The following is a 15657-nucleotide window of genomic DNA, read 5'->3' on the forward strand; positions in this document are numbered from 1 at the left end:
TCTTTGTTTATTCTTTAATTAGTAATCTTAGTTTATCATCCGCTAGTATATTATAAACGAACACCGATACGATATGTTATGAAAGGATATGTAATAGGCGTCCAAACAAAGTAACGTTAATAATATTGGATTACACTATTATTCAATTACTATTTATTACTAGTCTGTTATATTCGATACCATTCTTATACACGTTACTAAATGATTCCTAATTGTTGACAAATATGGAAAAAAATCTTGATAATCTCTTTAATATTTTTTTAAAGCTACGCGTAAAGAGTCCTACGAACATGGGCAAAGCTACTTTGGTGGAACAATTAAATCAATTTATCAAGTACATAGTTAATATAAAAAAATTGCACGTATACTATTTATGTTTGAAATAAAGGTTTATTTATTGCTTTTATATAACTTAACGCATATATAAAATATTAAATCACTTGGACATGAAAGAAGCAACAAAAGGGATTTGAAAAATATTTTAATCATATATTTTTGGCCACATTTTTAATCATATATTTTAGACAAACGAGGAAGCATCTCTCTACCTTCACAAGATAAGGTGCGTATACACCATCCTCTTCAAACATCATTTGTAAAATTACACTGAATATGTCGTTGTTAACGAGGAAGCATAGGCCTCCCGTCACTTGCATACACAAGAATTCATTCTTTTCATATATAAACTTAAAAAGCGTTTAAAAAACTGACACAAAATGGAAAAATACAAAATTGGTCTATTACTCCATAGATTTCTTCAGTTCTCTTGAAGAGCCTTCATCAGATATAGTCTACTGAAGCTCTGTCCAGCAACACTGCAAGCAATACATAAACGAGTTTAGCTCGAAAAATGAAGAGATCATGTACTACTCATGCAGGCGGGATACTTTCCTAGAGAACAGAAGTCGGGAATAAACACGAGGAGAGTGATAAAACCAAGTGACATTTTGCCAAAACACGTTGAACAAGGAAGATGACATAAACCTGAACAAACCAACACAAGAAAAGTACTTGCTTGCACCTCGACTATCTCAACGAATGCTGGAAACGGATACCTCTCACTAGCACAAGCAATGGGCTAACTTAATCACCTAAAAAAATCTCCTCTACTTCATTGACTGCTTGATCACACCCTTGAGTGTGCATTACCGATTCATCATGACTTTTTTTCAGCTACTATCAAAACTCCAAATAAATACTTGCCCCACCTAACAAGTCAAGTTCCTTACGAGACCATGTATAGAATTAAGGTTAAAAGTATGTCTCAAGGAAAGCTAAAACAACTGAAATCAAATAGAAACGCAAAAGGGCTCAGGGTAAAAAGTTAAGATATTAGTCAAGAGTAGTAGAAGCATTTCAAATCTTTTTGTAATCAGAATGTTAGAGACAGTTTCCAAAGACTGGGCAGGTTGAATTTTGACTATGTTCAGGAGTGGCTGAGTTTCCTCAGTTGAACAATTCCTATATGCAATGTTTGCAAACATGCATGTGAACAATGGTCATCACTTTAGACTGTAACTCACCCGTTAATCTGGTTGCAGTAGTTCGCTATTTGATTAGTTATGAGAAAGCTGTCCAATCGTGAGGGTTCTGGGATTGGCTTAAAGGCAGGATTAGAAGGATCCTCCTCCGGCAGTGGCTCTTCTCCAGCAGCTTTACGTGCCATGTTGTCAGACCTGCAGAGAAAAAAATCCGGAACAAATATCAATGGGAAAGGACCTCTTGAAAATAAACAAATAAATGCAGATTTCACCAGGTATACATCATCCACACCATAGCCAAGACATCCCAACCCTGAAACTTCTAATTAGCATACTCAACTATCAAGCTGTCACAACTGGTAATGGATTCCTCCTCCCCACCACCAAATAAATAAATAAATCATGTAAGCTTATCATATCGACTATTACGTCTAGGTGATCAAGCACTTGAAAATGTCTCCAAAAAAAAAAAAAGAAGAATACCTCCTCTTTTGAAGCCAAGCTTGCTGCTGAGCTTGTTGACGGGAAAGGTTCCGATAGTAAAATTGGAACTGCAAACAGGAGGTAATGTTAGCAACTGAACATCCAAGCATATGACACACTCCCCAGAAAGGGAAAGATTGACCCATGAAGAGAAGGACTAACCTTTTGCTGCTCCATTGACAAGTCATCCATACACTCAATCAAAAATTCAACATTCCTTTCCAAATATGGATTGGTTGACAATTGTAGGCGCTCATAGTCACACTGATACACAGGGGAAAAGAAAATCATTCAGTTAGTTTTTCAGGCTATATCTGATCATTTGAGAATTCTCCCTCCAAAAAAATACAAAGATACCTGAGTTACAGGTGTATCAGGTTCAAGTTCAGTCATAAAGGCACTTATGAGAGCCGAGTTTGAAACCTTAATCTGTACAAAAGAATGGCAAAATTAAAATGTGAGAGAAAATGAAGCAAGCTTTCTTTGTACAACTTTTCTCTCTCTAGAAACTATGAACATAACTTATCTGAAGTTACCATGTTGACTGACTAAAACAAGATAGTAATACCCCTTAATGGTATTAGTCAAAGAATCTTAAACTTATCTTATCAAAGAGTGTGAAGAAGAAATACACATCAGATATTGAGTTTAACATTAAAACAGTACTCCAACAAAAGAAGTCAAGAATGCCTTCGCTGGGCAAAAGGGGGAAATAATAAGAAATACATCTCAAGCAACTGATTTTCGAACTAATACAAGCGCAGAATGGCAATCAATAAGTTGCATTGCTGAAAAAATTTACTCATACAAAGACTACAGCTGCACATGATAATGAAAGTGAGAGAAAAGTAATGTGGATAAGAAAGCATACTGGTATCTCTTCGAAGATGTCGACCCATGAAAGGTTCTTTTCTCTCAACCTATAAATAAACCAACATCAGCAATAGAATAAGTTTGTTATGTCCAAAAGAATTATCCTTGGGGGAAAGGAGAATGCACATACTTCTCTCCAGTAAAGTTATTACTCCTATAGAGTTCCATGAAAGAATCAGAAAGCTTTAAGGCCTTCAATGCTAAGACACCTTGGTTGGATCTTGAAGGATCATAAATAATGCAAACACAACGTTTAATATTCTCCTGCAGTCACAAGAAGCCATCGGGTTCAAGTAAAATAGATTATTCACAAAAACAACTGAGTCTGAGACAATCAAATAGCAACTGATCAAGCAAGAACATAAGAAAATTCTTCAAGAGAAGTAATTTTTACAGAATTGAGTGTTCCGTTCATGAAATCATCAATGATAATAAAATTTATCTTGTTGGACAGAGCAAATACAAGACAAACAAGCCGGAAGAAATTAAAACACAATGTCCTTCAGTTTGAAATCATTCCATGGATGTTCCGGTCAAACTGTAGGAGTTGATTTTGACAGTGAATAATTTAGCTCAAGCTCCTAAAGAGATAAAATAATCTGTGTTGCACTTCTTGGGTGCAGGTTATTAGCACGTGAACCAAAACAAGTGTAACTCTATTACCAATACAACCGATTTCACAATCCAAAGATGAGAGATGGAGATGGACAGAATCATAAATGAAGAATATACCTGGTAATTCATGAAGGTCTCTATCAATTCAACAGTTTGAAAAGAACCAAATAAAGTTGATTGATACCTGTAATATAATACCAACAAAAAGTTCATAGTTCAGCACATTACCAATACCCATATTACAATTTCCAAGGACAGAAGTGGCAATATGATCCGAGTTTAACAAAACCAGAAAAAGAAATGTCAAAATGTCTAACACGAATCAGTCATCAGTCAGTCATCATAATCCAGAAAAAGAAAGGAAGAACTGCTCACTTTAACAAATGCCAACTTAACTCAAAAAACTAACTGCAATCAGTCATCACAACAGTCCAAAAAAATAATCAATCCAGCAACATTTTTTTATCAACACAGTACACATAGACCACAAATCCCCAACACATAGAAACTGATCAACACAAACAAAATGCCAAACACAAATCACAAAACCAATGTTCCAGTCCACACGGACCACAGGTTCAACACTTTTTACGTACAGCAAATACATAATTGTCTCTGATGTAGTCAAACAGGAAAGTAAGCGTACCAACCAACGGTGTTGTTGTCAACATTAACCTCCCTTAGGCATCTCATCATTTCAAGCTGATAATTAGCGCCCTCAGCCTCGATCTCCTCATCCTCTTCACGAACCTGAAAAAAAAATATTTTAAGAAGACGTCTACTCATTTATGAATCTGAAACAGCAATCTTGAAACAACAATTTTTTGGATAAATAATAAGCAAGAAATGCTAGAATTCAACATACCGGAAATGGAAAACAGTTTGTGACTTCAAGAACACTTCCGACATCCAACCCAAGAAGTTGCCCAGTGACCAAAGCTGGGGAAAACTCCTTGCAATGCTTTATTATCTTCAGAATGACCTGTTGCACAGAATTTACCTCAAGAAATTATGCATGTACGTCTATACACATACTTATATACCATTAAAATACAATAGTTTTTTTTCACGTCTATCTTTCTAGGACCATCTGCTATCTTTTAAAATTGTTGATACAACACATCATAGGCAATCATTTAGGATGAGGGTGTACATTAACGGAAAAAAAAGACACATTCCAATACATCGTGGGAAATCATTTACTTCAAAGCTGACAATCATTTAGGATAAGGGAGTATATTAAAGATTAAATATACATTCCTTCAAACTCATATAAGTCGCCATCTATATAAGAGACCTAATAGAATATATTAGCTAATATGTTTCTTACAGGGTTTTCTTAACTAAAAGGATGGGTCTCCTACAAGAAGAGCCTAACCAGGCCCAAGCCCATACCATAGGGTAGCCCTACAGAGCCAAAATGAAAGGCCTTCATCCATCATAGGCTAGGGTCATCTCATAGCCATTACTTCTTTGAATTGCTTCAATCACACAATTAATTACTTTGTACCAACATATTATAGTTCTTTACCTCCTAGAAGCCGGTCAATGAAATTTGTTATGGAATAAATTAATTGAGTTCAATTCAGTTAAGTCAAAAACCACATTGAATCCTAGATTAAAGGGATTGACTAATATTAACTTTTTGTTTATGAAAGAACTAATTAATATTAAATTTAGATCAAAGGGAAAGATGGCAATGCCCCCATCCAAAATGAGAAGATGGGAAGTTGGTCCAAATCAGAAAATTACTCAGTGTTACAACAATCGCTGTGTGAAATAAGCAACAACAATTAAAAGAGTGCCTCAATCCGAAACCAGTTCAGGTCCACTACACCCGCTCCATTTGGACTTGTTTCATTCCAATACTTGACAATTTGACTATTAAGCTGAATCAATCCCAACTAGTGTAAAAGTGAACAAACACTAGTAGGTAATATAATCTTAACAACAAGAACTAACCCTTATCCCAACTAGTTGGTATCGCCTATATGAATTACATACTTCCAATGTATTTTCTTCTTCGCGAAATCCGCAAGTAGTCTAAGTGTTTTTTGCAATAAGAAACTTAAATAAATAGCTTATAGTAACTTGTAAGATAAGTTCCTATACTCCGTTTACTCAGCCAAATCAGAGAAGGTGAAGAACAAACCAAATTACAAGCATCAAGTCTCACAAGTTTATCATTACATAACTGTACACATGCATGACTTTATCCAATACCAACTCAACTCACTCAGCTCAATTAAAGATTCTACTTTTAGCTTAGACAAACAATTAAAAAGGCCTATATTTTCGATATGTAGCTAAATTTTACTTATAACTGCTTTCCTCATGCACAATGTCCTCCTCCTAACAAGTGCAATCAGGGAGAGAACGGGCATATACTATATCATCGTAATTCGACTATAAACTAAATGATTTAGTTGTAAAGAGAAAGTGTACCAGTCCTTCAATCTGAACGACTCGCAGCGGCGGTGCAGCTTCTTCTTCTTTAGCTGCAACTTGCAAAAATGATCTCGGTACTGCTGCAACAAGCAATGAAAGATCAATTACCAATAATGATTCTGTACAAATACTCAAAGTAAAGAGAATTTACATACCGTTCGCCATGATTGAATCGGAAAGTTCTCTCTGCAGGGAAAGAAATCACTGTGCTGAAAGGCTGAAGAGGGGGGGATTTTTATATATGGGCCGAACTATTGGGACTCACATATATTGGGCCTGATAGCCGCTTTCAAAATCGAACCCAAACCGATAACTGTTTAGCTACACAAACACAATTTATACATTTGTGTTTGTATAAAAGTGAGAGAGGTGAGAGAGAGTGGCGAGCGAGATTAGAGAGAGTGGCGAGCGAGATTTCTGGGGAGTGTGGCGAGTGAGATTTCTGGGGAGAGGGGCGAATGACAAGTGTTTGCTATGGATTATAATTAAATGAAACTGTGGTTATAGTATTTAATTTGAATTAATAGTTTGTTATTTTATACAATTTTCCCTTCTTTTATTGGCTTATCATTCTTTAACAGTTTGAGATTTTTTTTTCTTAACTAGTTAATCAATAATTCTTCGATAGTAAATTACAATTATGCTCTTCGCTATAAAGTTTTTCACGGTGTCGGTGTTTGCTATTAAGCAAAAATACAATCTGCAAACTCATTAGTGCGGTTCATTTGATATTTCACATTAGAAATTAAAGAAAAAATTTCGTCTGAAATCTTAATGATTAAATCGATAACCTAATCGATAAAAAATCAATATCAATAACTAATAAATTGATATCTTGATGGTTCTAATGGTTTAACATGTCATTCAAGCCGATAACTAATAACTTTGCTTGACATCGAATTGTTTTGAAGTTAGGTTCTAACAAGTCAAACTTTAGACGCGTTTGTCTGAACTCCAGACTTGCGTATGACAAGTACTCCTTCATCCTTAACCAAGAGATCTCGGGTTCAAACCCCCTTGGGTACAGAGTCACCTTTGTTAGGGAGCGCCCCCGTCGGACTCCAATGTAGCTACCGAACACCAGGTGGGAAACCAAAAAAAAGAAAAGCAGCTGAACTTGCAACAACAAAAAAAATTAGAAACAGATATCACCATCTTGAGCCAAATGCCCTCAAAACTCAAAGGTACAACAAATGATGTGTAGAACAATAGGTACTAAAACTGATTCATTAGAACTTCTCCTTTTTGTATGATTACTGTAATGTTTACATATTGATCAAGAATAGCTGCAGTGGGAATTGAAGATGAAAGAAAAATCACTGTCGCAAACGGAAAATATACATATGCAACACAGCCATGAACTTCCTGGAACTTAAATTCTATGAACAGTTTATACACCAATGGCTTGTGTTTGTAGATTTAATATTTCTCCCATCTATCAGGCGTCTTCCAATAGTGAGTCTGCAACTCTTGTTGATTCGCTATCATAGTTCCATAGGTCTTTAAGTTCGCCTCTCAGCAATCCCAGCAACACATAAACTCCTAAAGATTAAAACGTCAATGAATGATATGCGAATACCAATCAGAAACTTTGATTCAGGATGTTGTCAAACTGTCATACCTAGCGTGCAGGGCACAAGATATAGGAGAGCAGGTTGACCATGACCGTTCATTAGGTACATCCCCAAGAATGTGAATAAAAGACCTGCAAAATTTTAAGTTGATTTGGAAGAGGAGATTGAAGTGAGAACTTGGGGGAGGAAACGGAAAGCAGGAAAAAAGAAAAGAAGACGACAGATTTCAATATTTCTGCTCATCAACAATGATTTTGATTTTGTTATTGTTGTTTACAATGTGCTTTAAGACAGCAGTTTATACTTCGTGAACACTTTTTAGGCATTTCGAAGTGTCTTTACCTGTTATTGTTCTCGAACAACTATCATCATTTACTCAAAGGGGTGCTGGAAAAAACTAGTGAAGTAGCTAAAAGAAGATGACAACTAATAATTTAGCAAAGTACTGACCAATTCCATAACCAACTATCATCCAGATGTAGTATCCATTTAGTACATTCTTCTTTCTAGCTTTGTCAAATCTGCAAAAAAAGATTGAAAAGAGGATCAACAGGAGCTTCCCATTCCACTTGCTTTTCTAGAAAGGAAGTGAATCCATCAAATGAGACATGGGATGAAAAGGGAACTACAAATGATCTTCATTCCGTAAAAAAAAGAAGGGAAAAGGTAGTCAACTCGTTAATAGAGCAACCATATAGTTGAAAACATCCTCCGCTCTATATCTAATACATTTCCCCAACATTGATTTCTGAATTTTTATCACAGTCGTAGGAACTAATTTCTGCTGAAAATAACCAAGATACTTAAGATATTTGGCAACTAAAAGAAACTGTATGAGAACATAGATGGGCAAATACAAAGACTCTGTAACTACAATTCAATTTTTGTTCTTTCTATCTATAGACATGTAGCATCTGAATGCCCTCGAAGGGATAATGTTGAGAACAACTGCACAAAGAGGAATATTCTTCTTGTTTCACCTTAGACAATGTGCTTAGTTCTTTTTACTTTTTGGGAAAGGCTAACAATTTTTGCTCGCAAGATGGCTGAAGAACGAGGGGATACCTGAAAGCAAAACAAACCAGTAAACCAGGAAAGAGAATATCCCCAAAACCAATCATATCATAGCCACCGTAAGGATCTGATACTCGAGGAATTCTCAGAAGCATTGGGATGGATTCTCCGCCAGCTTTGTCACCGCGGGCAACCTATTAAAGCAACGAACTCAAGAAGCTGTCAGTGAGTATTTCAATGTTGGTTTGAAGAGCTAAATCAACTTATCGTGATAATGAAGGACAAGAATCATGTATTACTCCAGCTTATTGAACCAATTAAACCAAACTGCTACTGCCATACAGCCAAAAGACGCAAAGCAACTTCTGAACCATCAGATGTAAATATCATAGGCGCACCATTTAAGCTCCCCTAGATACATCTATATGATCTAAACTATTCTGCAGAAGCTTCACAAATATCATGAGTTCATCCATGTGCAAAACCATCAAATGTTTTAGTTTCATTTCAGTGAAATGTCTACAGTTCACATCGACTAAAGAGAATTTTCAATGAGTCTTCAGTTTAATTATTGATTACTATGTTCTTGAGACCCTCCGGTGTCAGATTAAGAAGTTTTGATGTATCTTCTATTCAAGTTTATCCCTAGTAGGTTTCGTGCTACCCTCAGTACTCCTCAAATCTTTTGAGTCATATTATTTTCCTCATTCAATTAAGTTCATTTCAACAGAACTATAGTAGATTTTTTGCTTCTCGCCTGCCCTAGCAAGTTCGTTGTTCTTTAGAGTAAAATACCTTATCAAAAAAAAAATCATTGTTACATATGAGCATGCTCATGTTCTACAATCTAAAGGTGAAGCTTATGTTATCATATTAGAAAATCCTTATATAGCCTAAGAGATAGAACGGTTATACCCTTTATAAAAGCTAAAACAATTTAATAGTTACTACACAATTGAACATTTCAACATAAAGCGGAATTTTTTACTAAATAGGCACTGAAAGGTTAATATTGGCAGCTCATACAATACTACAGGAAGTCTGCATGAACAGTACAGAGAGATAGATGTAGCTAAAGAGAGAACTTACTGCAATCATTACACTGTCATGGAATATAGCAGGCGAAAGGAAAACCCAAAAGATGTCGTATAGAAATGCACAACACAGAAGCACCGTAGCAACCTAAAGCAAAATAGTAATCATCAAATGAAATTTGAACGGTAACCATGACGAAGCAAATAAAGCTATCAACTCCTCTCATGGGAGAATCCACAGAAGTATCTACAGACCTTTATATTAGGCAACTGAGCCAACTGCAGAACAGTTATCATCAAACAAATTCCCTGAAACAAGAAAGTTCTTTAATTCTAACCATGTTGAAAATGAAAACATTGAAGAAAAAAAAGTCCGAGCGAATATGATGCATATTCATCAGAGAATAACATACTAGCTCGAGGAGATTATTACCCAGTTCATTTTAGAACATACATGTCAAAGTGCAAAAAAGTTTTTCAATTCCATTATGCAAACAAGTGCATGAAATTTTTGAGGACGAATATTGCTAATAAGTTTACCAGAATATCTTGACCGATCCAAGAGTATGATGCTTTCCTAGTTGCTGCCCAGGATATTGCAAATGCCACACATAATATCAAGACCACAAGAGAAAGAACAGAAATCTCCCCAAGAAGCGGCAAATTCAACTTCTTCCTTCCACAACCTTTACATTTGCTACTCGCAGTTTTGTTTGAAACAAAGTAGAAAGCTAATTAGAAATCTAAACCACATTAATCTGACAGGCTGACAATTGCTCTTGGAAATATTATACCTCGATACCAGGGATATTATACAGCTATGCATTCCCTGAGAAGGAAACAATTAAACATCAAAAGTCAATAAGCAGAGACAATGTCAATCAAACAGAAAAAGAAACCTAAGTCCAGCTCAAACAAGATGCATAAATGCTCAATACGTGCCCATAAACTTCAATCTTTCTAGAACTGGGAAGGGTAACACTTCTAAAGAACAAAGCAGGCAGAGCCGCCAAGAAAATGCATCAAGCACAAAATTTCATTTTATGAGCTCATGTGGAAAATAGATCATTTTATCTTTGATTCAACCAAGCAAAATGAATATTTTAACAGTTGATACGTTCCCTTGATTACAATATAACTGGAAATGGCACAGCCTACTAATAAGTCAATGAGCTGAAAGGTATAATTAGTGGGTCACTTGGGGATCACAGGTTGAGATTGAAGGTTTAGTATGGGTCACAGGGATGGGTCCCATTTGTGGGTTATTACTCAGTTTCTGTTTGATTTGACTGTTTGGGACAATTTGTGAACAATTTTTGGTTTCAAGTTGTTTTGAAAGGCTTGTTTGGTTGTGATTAATTCATGGATGGATCATCTTTGCTTATCATCATGCTTCCTTTTGCACCAAATAGGTGGCTTATAATCTGTCAACGAGTAGCACCGTGAACAGAGAAATGCAGTGTATGAAATGAGAAGGTTTTGTCTAACAAGTTCGAAACAAGTTATCTTGGCTTAGTGATTAAGTCAAAAGTAGAGAATTATTTGAGTACCTCAACTCCACCAATAGCGAAAAGTATTATCAGCAGCCAGACAAACCAAGAAGACATGAAAAAGTAAAGTAGCAACAGAAACGTAGACGCTGTGATGACAAATACAAAAGCACTCTTTGTAGTGATATTTAGAATTTCCTTGTCATCTTCTTCCCTGGAACCTCCAGCAATCACCTAAAAATGAGAAAGGAAGAACACATAAACTCGATATGACAACCATTAATCATTAAAACTAAATGTGATTTATCCGAATCTTTTGACTCCAAGCAAAAAAGAATAAGGGAAACAAAAAGAGGAACAAAATAAGAAATATAAATCAGGATTAGTTGGCATTGACATTCTACGATAAAAATATACTCTAAACTCAAAATAAAAAATGAAGCACCTGTTCCACAGCTATGTTACAAGCTAGATGCACTAAATTAAGACAAGTAACCAAGAAGTCTGTATCATTGCCATCAGTTCTTTGTTCAAAACTTCCTCTTTAAATAAATCAATATCTAATGCATGTTAAGCCGGCGATGATTTTATCCTAATGCTGTGAAGTTATCATCTACATTATTTCCTTTTCCTTCAACAGAGAAGAACTTTTAGCTTTCAAAATCATGTCAAAGAAGCATAGCTAATCTGCCTTAAGCACCACTCTGCTCCTGATACCTCTCCACTTAACGGACCATACCCATAATGCAAAATATTCATTCATCCTCTAGCTTAGATGACATATAAAATCCTATAACTTTCTCTTCCAAAAAGGATTGTTTAATATCTTTTCCTCCGCATCTATTCATGCCCTAACAATTCTCTGTGGTTCTGCTAAGTTGCAACCTAAATTCCCTACCAGTAGAATCCATATCCAAATCTACATGTTACAGAACCAGATAGATGAACTTTTGAAGGACTGCATCTATTCTCAAGTGTACTACTCCAAAATCTAACATGGTGCAGCAACATAAAACTAAGATATCAACTTCAGGATACAGTACGAAAAGTTGATTAAAACAAGCAGAGCATCGCTAATTAATTCTATAAGAACATAAGAGGCTATATATATTAAACACAAAGATATATCAGGATGCTATTTTTGGAACCTCTGGTGACTGTTCATTGAAATCGTTTTCCTTAGATGTAGTAAACTCCGACCAAAAAGATGCACAAAATATTGTGCCAACAGCCATCATCCATATGAACATTGCTGAGTAGTCCACAATGGGGCGATCTGGCGAATAAAGCATAATCTCCACTGCATTAAGAGTAAATATGCTCATCATGTTAATTCTTCCACGATACAAGAAAACAGGAACAGCAAGAGATAAGAATATCAAACAAGGATGACAAGAAATGCACAACGGACAGAGTATCTAGAGAACCCACTGCAATGTTTTTAATGGACATAGTCATCAGTGAGCAATGATAATTGAAGATTAAATTATATACCATGCCGTGGAATTACATCTCACAACTTACAAGAGCTTCATAGCTCAAATTTAACGGGAGTTTAACATGCCTTAGATTTGAGTTATGGAGCTCTGATGAAGTGCACCATACTTATTTTGCACTTCATCAGTGTCGAAGGCGCACATGTAAATAGTAAAAAAGACCTTATCATATCTTTCCTGCAAAGCTATGCATGTATCATACAAAATATGAATCATATCAAATCCTGAGGAAAGGACATGAGTTGAACACCTTTTTTAAAGACACACATTATCCAGAAACACAAGAACACACAGCAGATTACATAGACAATTGAAAGCATGGAAATAATGCATGTACTATAAGAAAGTATCAGTGATATCCTAAGATACCAGATACCTTGGAAACCAGAACTAGAATCAACAGAAAGTTAACCTTGACAGAAACTGGAGGTAATATACATGAGGTCAAGACTTTACCTTTCTTTCCAGCAGAGATATACTTGTCTATGACATCTCCTCCGGCTTTTGAAATGGTTACAACAGGAATTGTTACGTTTGATACCGTAGAATTGTTAGGACAAGCCATCTCCACAAGATCTAAAGAATAGCAGGAAAAAAAGTGTCATTTCCGGAAGAGATGGGGGAGACATAATCACCAAAAAGTAAAAAGTAAAAACTACGAGAAAATAAAAACTGATATGACAATGAATCATGGATGAACCTTCTTGATCATTTATCAGCACAATCCCTGCAGCACCTCCTGCTTGTGCAACCATAGCCTTCGTTAGAAAATCACATTGACCGCGAAGAGCTAGTGCAATGGAGCCTGTTAACTAGATCAAAGAAAAACAAAGATCTCTGCATTAAGCAATGTATAACAAAAGAATAAAGAAAGGTTAACCTTCTGCATATGTCAAAGTAAGAATTGCAACCAAAAGACAGATGACGAATTGAAAATTCCCTTAATTGAGGGATATTTACCTAAGAATAAAGGCATTGTCAGGAATCTCGAATAAATACCTTAAAAGAGGAGCTGGAACAGCCATTCAAGGGTTTTGTATAAGTAGCAGGCAATCTAGGGGAATTTTTAGTATCAGTGGATAAAAGAGATCCAAATGCCGCACTTAAGCCACCTATTGATTCATGCTCAGCACCATCAATCCATAACTTCACCAGAACCTGTACAAAAGGATAGAAGCAACTTGGTATGAAACAAGTAACTCAGTATGTCTCCACAGGTGCAAAACAGAGTTAAAACAAAGAATACTTTGTCCCAACAAGAAAATAGACAAGACCCAATCTTCTTTTGATCATTAACTTATAACTTGTGAAAGATAACATGACATCAACTGGTTAGAATCCAAATTTCCTCACACTCCCAAATCACCAAGAAGCAATTACAGAAATACAATCAAACAACTGTTCAACTGCATCTCAATCCAAAACTAGTTAATCATGTCAAATTTGGGGATGTAACACAAATGATGACTCCCTTTTTCACATGCATACAACTCATGTTACGAATCTCCCTATCATAGATCTTTATTTTTCTCATTGAATGCACACTAGAACTTCCATGTACTGCTCTTCTATTTTTTCTTGGATTAAGTAAGATCCTTCTACTTTTTTACTAGGATGAACTATGAAGTAAAGATAGTTTTGTTAATACTGGCATCCAGTAGATGCGCACTTTTACTATTATAGAAGAGTGAGTATAAATTGTGTGTTCATCACGTGTAGGTCATTTAAATTATGTTTGAGGGCATTTTAGTAATGTCACATACGAGCTGTAAAATGTTATAATATGTGGGTTTTCTACTATGGCCAGATCATCTTTTTACTCCTTAATTCAGTCTATATGTGTCCTTGCCTCTTAGCATATACAGATCTTCTTTCTGTTAACTTCACGGCAAGCCTAATTCTACTTTCTTCTATCTTGTTTAAACATTTGAAAGTTCGGATAGTGTGGTTCCATTTTGTTCTTCTCTGATTTAGATTTGTCAAAAGTCAAGATTTTTTATTTGGATCGAGTCGAAAATAAAAATAGATTATAATCAAAAACATCTATTGCAAAGGATAAATCCTCAAGCTTCAAACATCACTATCCAGCTGAAACAAATTACTTTTGTTAAAGCTTTAATTATTTCATCCCTTTCCATGGCCAGGAGTGTACTTCATGAGTTTCTCAAGACCTGGTAGCAACTTTTGACTGTAAAAATACCTCTGTTATTCTAATTCCATCTCATTGTATCCATTATGTCCCTGCAAGTTGCCTGGTCCGGTGTGTAGTATCCTCATCAGGCAGCTGAATTCTCAATCCTGAAAATTACTTCTTGACGATATACTCCACTCGGTCTTATCTCTTCAATCAGCAATAGTTGCCTCAGAACTAACAGAAACTTGAAATATGCTAGGACATTCCTCTTTTAGAGTATCATTTCCATATCACATGTCTAACCAAAATCACGTGCTCCTTGAATTCTTCCCAAATTTTGCTAATCGACTTCCAGGTCCTACTCCACTAGGGAAGAAAGTAGTCTTCTTCTCAAATAAATGATCTTTTCCCCAAGCTAGTCGGTGATTGCTACATGAATACTCTACATCCATTCCATTCTATTTGGCTTTTGGACATATTTCACTCCAATACACAGTAATTGGTTTCAGCAAAACTAAACATTCTAAAACTAGACTAGAGAAAAAAGATCCAATCTTTCACATACCTATCAACTCTATCTCTAAGTTTCAACAAGAACTTCTCATTACTGATCTTTTCCCCAAATTATTGATCTTTTTCCCCAACTTAGTCAGTGTTACCTACACGAACACTCTACATCCATTCAATTCTATTTCAACCCAATTCACTCCAACATTCAACAATTTCGTTTCAAACTAGAGATTACAGAAATACGGTAACTAGCTAAAAATTAACACCAGAAGGATTTTGAATACATGAATTGAATCAAAATTACCATTCGATAAGGATTGTTACAGGACCTCGATGCATTAGCAGGGGCGGCGCGTGAGATATCATCATCGCCGGTAGCGGTTGATGATAACAGAAGAAGACAACTGAGAATGCTTACTCCGATTAACCGACGTGAAAATGCCATAATTAATCTACTGATCTCCGATTATCTCCGCATAGGGTTTTTGGAGATTCAATAAGTAAA

At 35.7% G+C, this 15657-nt stretch overlaps 2 protein-coding genes across 3 annotated transcripts; both read right to left on the reverse strand.

Annotated features, from left to right (window-relative positions):
* Positions 1–545: 545 nt before the first annotated feature.
* Positions 546–6130, reverse strand: LOC102601497 (eukaryotic translation initiation factor 3 subunit H). 2 transcript variants are annotated; one of them, XM_006349829.2, is made up of 12 exons: positions 6056–6130; positions 5898–5977; positions 4318–4434; positions 4099–4202; positions 3570–3636; positions 2968–3101; positions 2836–2884; positions 2322–2393; positions 2127–2228; positions 1965–2032; positions 1524–1676; positions 546–815 (listed from the first exon to the last, which is right to left on the reverse strand). In XM_006349829.2, the coding sequence occupies exons 1-12, from the start codon at positions 6063–6065 to the stop codon at positions 758–760; spliced, it is 1014 nt and encodes a 337-aa protein (XP_006349891.1). In that variant the 5' UTR covers positions 6066–6130; the 3' UTR covers positions 546–757. The 2 variants fall into 2 exon arrangements, with proteins under 2 accessions (XP_006349891.1, XP_006349890.1); XM_006349828.2 differs by having other exon boundaries at positions 5898–5980.
* A 983-nt stretch (positions 6131–7113) lies between these two features.
* LOC102602064 (signal peptide peptidase-like 5) lies at positions 7114–15657 on the reverse strand. Its single transcript, XM_006349830.1, has 14 exons — positions 15457–15657; positions 13508–13666; positions 13209–13320; positions 12965–13084; positions 12161–12312; positions 11073–11246; positions 10317–10351; positions 10063–10219; positions 9778–9831; positions 9578–9670; positions 8540–8682; positions 7925–7995; positions 7522–7605; positions 7114–7442 (listed from the first exon to the last, which is right to left on the reverse strand). Exons 1-14 carry the CDS (start codon positions 15595–15597, stop codon positions 7339–7341), a joined length of 1599 nt encoding a protein of 532 aa, XP_006349892.1. The 5' UTR covers positions 15598–15657; the 3' UTR covers positions 7114–7338.

Source organism: Solanum tuberosum, unplaced genomic scaffold (genome assembly GCF_000226075.1).
Source record: "Solanum tuberosum cultivar DM 1-3 516 R44 unplaced genomic scaffold, SolTub_3.0 scf00114, whole genome shotgun sequence".
NCBI classification, from domain to species: domain Eukaryota; kingdom Viridiplantae; phylum Streptophyta; class Magnoliopsida; order Solanales; family Solanaceae; genus Solanum; species Solanum tuberosum.